The sequence below is a fragment of the Microtus oregoni genome, unplaced genomic scaffold (assembly GCF_018167655.1).
Source record: "Microtus oregoni isolate MIOR12 unplaced genomic scaffold, Mior012 000144F_ref0000341, whole genome shotgun sequence".
NCBI classification, from domain to species: domain Eukaryota; kingdom Metazoa; phylum Chordata; class Mammalia; order Rodentia; family Cricetidae; genus Microtus; species Microtus oregoni.
The window spans coordinates 1049748-1055747 of NW_024544794.1; the positions used below are offsets into that span (position 1 = coordinate 1049748).

Sequence of the window (6000 nt, forward strand, 5' to 3'; positions counted from 1 at the left end):
AATGATGCTTATTCAAAATGGCCACGTCGGAAAGAAGAGCAAAGAGGTTCAGTGTCCTCTAATCCGTTTTCAGGATCCTGGCATGAAGTTTTTAGGTTTAAATAGAAGGTAGAAAGAATGCATAACTAAGCTGTCCTGGTCAAGGTCTGGTCCTGTCCACCACTGTTGCCTCCGTTCCGGTCTCTCTTAGACGTGTGCCCCACCCTTACCCCTGTGAGGAAGCTGAGACTCTTAAGGAGGAGATGGGGAGCCCGGACTTAAACTCAGATCTCGTGGGGTTGGTTCTGCTTTTCCCCTTCCCATGCTGCTGCCCGCTGACTGCAGCGTGATGGGAGTGAGCTTCAGCCTTTTCCATCTCCCAGACTGAGGTTCTGGGGGTAATTCTAATTTCTTGGGGTCGGATATTTCAACAGTCTGATTTAGAGAGGGGGCTATATATGTCTCTAGGATGTTTTTATTTCTGCAAGGTGGTGACAGTTCTGTCGTTGCTTCTCTTGTTTTCCTGTCCTGGACCCAGCCTGGGTATGATTCTGGGCTGTAAAACCTTGCTCACACCCCAGGGAGGGGGTGAGGGTGGGTCAGTGTGACTCAATCGTTCCTAACACCCAGATCTTACAAGGGGAAGATGGGTATCCAATAGGTTATCAGCAGCCTGTGGATCACATCATCATTTCCTTAAGAAGATGTCTGCTGATTGATTAACAATGTCTGTACCTTATATCCCTTCAGTGTTAGCAAATAGAATTCATTTTAAGAGAGGCTAAGCCGGGCGGTGGTGGTGCACGCCTTTAATCCCAGCACTCGGGAGGCAGAGGCAGGCGGATCTCTGTGAGTTCGAGGCCAGCCTGGTCTACAAGAGCTAGTGCCAGGACAGGCTCCAAAGCTACAGAGAAAACCTGTCTCAAAAAAAAAAAAAAAAAAAAAAAAAGAAAGAAAGAAAAAGAGAAGAAAAGGAAAAAAAAGAGAGACTAAAAGAATACAGAATATAACTGCAGTCTTAAAGAGAGGACAAAAGACTTACTTGGTGCATTATTTATTTTATAACGTGTATAAATCACTCTACAATTAAGAGGTTTACGCAAACTATTCATTTGCTTATCTCTCCCCGTTTCTGTGGGTTAGGACTTTAGGAACTGCTTAGGGAGACTGTTCCGTTTTAGGGTCTTTGATGAGGTACCCAGAGTCAGCTGGGGCCAATTGAAGGCTTGATGGAGATTGGAGGAGCCGTTTGTAGGCCATTCATTGGCTGGCTGGAAGAAAGCTGTCGCTGGAGGCTGGGGAGAGGCTTCAGTCTTCCCTTACGTGGTCCAGGACCCCGCCTTTGTGTTATAGTACCGGTTTTCCCAGAATCAGTCACGTGAAGGCAAGACAGGGCCAGGAGGAGGCTGTGTCTTTTAAAAAAATCCATTGCTGGGGCTCAAATGCTAGGCCTCGCGCACGCTAAGCAGGCTTCCTCAACCAGCCACACCCCTGGGTCCCAGGTTCGGTTGCTTTAGGTGGGTTCCGTCCAGGTCCCGTCCAATCTGCTGGTAGCCGTGGACAGAGAAGGAGGTGTAGCGGGAGTGCTCCTTTGTGAGAAGCCTGGGATATGAACGTCACATGTTTCATTACTTCTGAATTGGGAGGCCTCAGAGCGTCATTACACAGAAACAGAGATGTGGTGGAGATAGATAATGCTAGGAGTCTCTTTGGCTCGTCTCGCTTAGGTGTTTGTTTTCTGTTTTCCCCAGAATATCTTCGCAGGACCTTCACATCCCTGGGCTATCACGTCCATCCTTTCTTGTTTCCCAGCGCGGAAGAGATAATTAAGATTCTTCACCGGTTTGCCAGTCTGCCCCAACACAGAGACTATGACAGCTTCGTGTGCGTTCTAGTGAGCCGGGGAGGCTCCCAAAGGATGATGGGTGTGGATCAGGCTCCCACGGGGTTCTCCTTGGATTATGTCAAGAGCATATTCATGGGGGACGCGTGCTCTCCTCTAAGAGGGAAGCCAAAGCTCTTCTTTATTCAGAGCTACGAGGTGTTAAGTAGCCAGTTGGAAGACAGCAGCCTAGAGGTAGATGGGCCGGCAGTAAGAAGCTTAGACTCTAAGACCCAGCATCCTGGCCCCTGCATGGTCCACCGCGAAGCTGACATCTTCTGGAGCCTGTGCACGGCGGACGTCTCCCAGGTAGAGCAGCCCACCAGCTCATCCTCCGTGTACCTGCAGAACCTCTCCCGGCAGCTGGAACAAGAAAGGTAGGCCCTGCGGTCCTGACTTCCACCTTGGTCCTCAACCATCTACCACAATGGAGATGACCACTGTGCTCTGTCTGATGACCTGCCAAAGAAAAAGTAATCCCTGCTAGGGTTGCTTTGGGGTGTGATAGAGATTCAGATAGCGCTATCATCTCTTTGCTTGTTTGAATGTATTTCTTACACTCTGCTAACATGAATTAAGCGTTACCCTAGGTGTGTGTTATAGAAAAAGTACAGTGTGTGTGTTTACTGTAGGGTTAGGGTTTGGTCTCTTTGCATAGATGCTTCCACTGAGGGTCTTGGCTTCCACGACTATAGACATTTAAAAAAATTATTTGTTTATTACATATACATATACAGTATTCTCAGTATTCTGTGTGCGTGTATGCCTGCAGGCCAGAAGAGGACACCACATCTCATTACAGATGGTTGTGAACCATCATGTGGTTGCTGGGAACTGAACTCAGGACCTTTGGAAGGGCAGGCAGTGCTCTTAACCACTGAGCCATCTCTCCAGCCTGACTATAGACATTTTTGATGTTTATTAGGAGTTATTTCCCTAAAGGATCCATTACTGTCCTGGAAGCCACAACATCCTTCAGATATAAGATGAATTGACCTTTTTTTATTGGCCCCCTAATTACAATGAGCTACTACTCAAAGGTTTGTATTGTGAGGTCCCCAGACGTCTGTCTAGTTTCTCTCCTTAGTCTCCTCCATGGCCTGCTGGGAATGCTGCAGCCTTCTAAAGGAGATGCTTCAGGGGCCGGGAGCCAGCATTGGCTTTTGACAGTCTTCCCGTCTTTGCATGTGCTATCCAGGTGGCTTATCACCTAGCTGGTGTGTTCTCAGTAAAATCCAGCTGTCTCCGTGGAAGGAGACTCTGCCAACTTGTTTGTATTGTTTGCTAAACATCTTCCGGAATACTTTAAAAAGGGTGGGTTTCCAAGAATGCTCACACCTGCTGGCTCTTCTCGCCCTGTTGGCATTTGCGTGGCATGAAAATTCGCCTTTCTCTTTCCCTCCAGGAAACGCCCACTCGTGGACCTCCACGTCGAGCTTATGGACAAAGTTTATGCCTGGAACAGCAGAGTTTCTTCTAAGGAGAAATACTATCTGAGCCTGCAGCACACCCTGCGAAAGAAGCTCGTCTTATCTACATGAAAACCGGAAGCCCTCCAGGTTCTTGGAGCATAGGCCAGGGTGGCTTAGAGCTGGCAAAGCTCCTGATCGCTTGGGTGCAGGCCTTGAAGGTCATACTGGCTCTGGTTTTGGAGCAAGCCCTGCTTTCTGATTCTCTTGTGAACAGGCATCAGCTGTAGCCCGGCTGCCATGAACTACACCACTCCAGCCGCCATGTGTCCCCACTGGGATGGCAAAGTGAGCCTCTCCTCCTTAAGTTCCTGGGCCAGATGTTTTAGTACAGTGTGGAGAATGGTAAGGTATAATCCCATTGCTTCTTGGGGTTATCTACCAAGATGTACTATGTTATTCTAAGAGTTATAGTCTGTGGTTCAAGATTTGAACTATGACACCTGAGTGTACCTTAAGGAGGAGACTTGCCTGGGTTCATCACCTATTTGGGAAAATTGGTTCTGTGTCAAGGGTCATTAAATTATTAGCTTATTAAGTTATTAGAAGTATCCATTGCCTCATGAACTTCTTGGCATTATTGCTCTTGAATTTGAATATTGGATTTGAATTTTTGTGAGCTAGCTTCACATATACATAGTTTTTTTTTTGTTTTGTTTTGGTTTTTTTTTTGATTTTTTTTTTTGAGACAGGGTTTCTCTGTAGCTTTGGAGCCTATCCTGGAACTAGCTCTTGTAGACCAGGCTGGCCTCGAACTCACAGAGATCTGCCTGCCTCTGCCTCCCGAGTGCTGGGATTAAAAGCGTGAGCCACTACCGTTCGGCTTTTCTTCCAAACACAAAGTTTATTATGTATGTTTAAAATTTACAATATGATGTTTTGGAGCACATAGAGACTGAAAAAGGTCAACTACAGTAAAACAAATCAGCTGACCTATAATTTCCTATAGTTTTCTGTGACAGGAGAGGACTATGTCTATTTATTTATTAAATACTATTGAAACAAGTGTTGTAATAGGAGCAGCGGGCTGCTTCCCGCCACCCGGCTAGCTTTACCCGAAATAATTACATGGAAACTGTATTCTTTTAAACACTGCCTGGCCCATTAGTTCCAGCCTCTTATTGGCTAGCTCTTACATATTGATCTAACCCATTTCTAATAATCTGTGTAGTCCAGGATGTGGCTTACCAGGGAAGATCTTAACCTGCATCTCTTTGGAGTGGGAGAATCATGGTGACTGCCTGACTCAGCTTCTTTCTCCCAGCATCCTATCAGAGGCCAAGCAGTTTCTTTATTACTTAACCAATGAAACAACAGATAGAAAGATGACCCTCCTTCATCAAACAAGTTTGGAATTGTAGCAAAAGTCCTGTTGTACCAGTAATAGGGTGGGTGAGGCCAGAGGAAAACAAGGGCCAGTCTCGGGTTTAGTATGTAGTAGCCATGTGATGAGATTGTGTGTGTGTGTGGGGGGGGGGGGGTGGAACCACCTTCCCCAGCCCCAGCATCTTCCAAAATCTCAGACAAAGTGTAGGAATATGTATGTCACTGTGCTCACAGAGAAGCACTGGAGAAACCAGAAGTGTTTAAACATGCAGGGTTGCCTGTCTGTCAAAAGTTGATTGAGGTTTCTGTCCCACCTGGTCCTGCAGTCGTTCAGTCCCAGAGAAACACACAGAGGCCTACATTAATTATAAACTGATTGGCCCAGCATCTCAGACTCTTCTTATTAACTAGCTCTTATAACTTATAGTAGCCCATAATGTGTGTCTGTGTTTGCCACGTGGCTCGGTACCTTTTTAGGTGAGGCAGTCACATCTTGCTTGGTCATCCTACCTGTACTTCCTGCCCTGGCTACTGGCCAATCAGCATTTATTAAATACGATTGACAGGGGGTACAGACCATGGTCCCACAGCAGTCAAAATTAGAGGACATGCAACCCATTTTCCTCCCAGAAGACTGGGAAAGTGGTGGCTAATAGCCTGGTGACCCCTGTACTGTCTGTACAGCCAGGCCACACTGCCTCCCAAAGACCCAGATGTTTATCTATGTCAGTCTAGAGCTCTATCCTCCCCCAGACCCAGATGTTTATCTCAGTCAGTCTAGAGCTCCAGCCTCCCCAGACCCAGATGTTTATCTCAGTCAGTCTAGAGCTCTCTCCTCCCCCAGACCCAGATGTTTATCTCAGTCAGTCTAGGGCTCTCTCCTCCCCAGAGCCAGATGTTTATCTCAGTCAGTCAAGAGCTCTATCCTCCCCAGATCCAGATGTTTATCTCAGTCAGTCTAGAGCTCTCTCCTCCTCCAGACCCAGATGTTTATCTCAGTCAGTCTAGAGCTCTCTCCTCCTCCAGACCCAGATGTTTATCTCAGTCAATCTAGGGCTCTCTCCTCCCCCAGATCCAGATGTTTATCTCAGTCAATCTAGAGCTCTGCCCTCCCCAGATCCTTATCAGGAGCGTTGTTTACCTTGAGTCTGCTTCTTCAGTTAACCGAGAGCACCTGTCTTTATGGAAGATGCTACTTGTACCTTACAAGAATTTTGATGTAGTCATGTCTTACGTTTTTGATGTACACACGGAACTGAGTTAATTATCACCAGGAAACCTTTCTCCAAATTGTGCTGTGCTTAGAAAAGCCTAAAACAAACTACTTGGTGTTGAACTCTTGAA

At 46.7% G+C, this 6000-nt stretch overlaps 1 protein-coding gene across 2 annotated transcripts in view; it reads left to right on the plus strand.

Moving 5' to 3' along the window:
- Window positions 1-4425, plus strand: part of LOC121444859 (CASP8 and FADD-like apoptosis regulator) — a 47148-nt gene extending 42723 nt beyond the window's left edge. For both annotated transcript variants that reach the window (XM_041646779.1, XM_041646780.1), the window contains exons 9-10: window positions 1731-2238; window positions 3267-4425. In XM_041646779.1, coding sequence (XP_041502713.1) covers window positions 1731-2238; window positions 3267-3402 — 644 coding nt within the window. In that variant the 3' untranslated portion in view covers window positions 3403-4425. The remainder of the gene's footprint in view (window positions 1-1730; window positions 2239-3266) is intronic.
- The last annotated feature ends 1575 nt before the right edge of the window (window positions 4426-6000 follow it).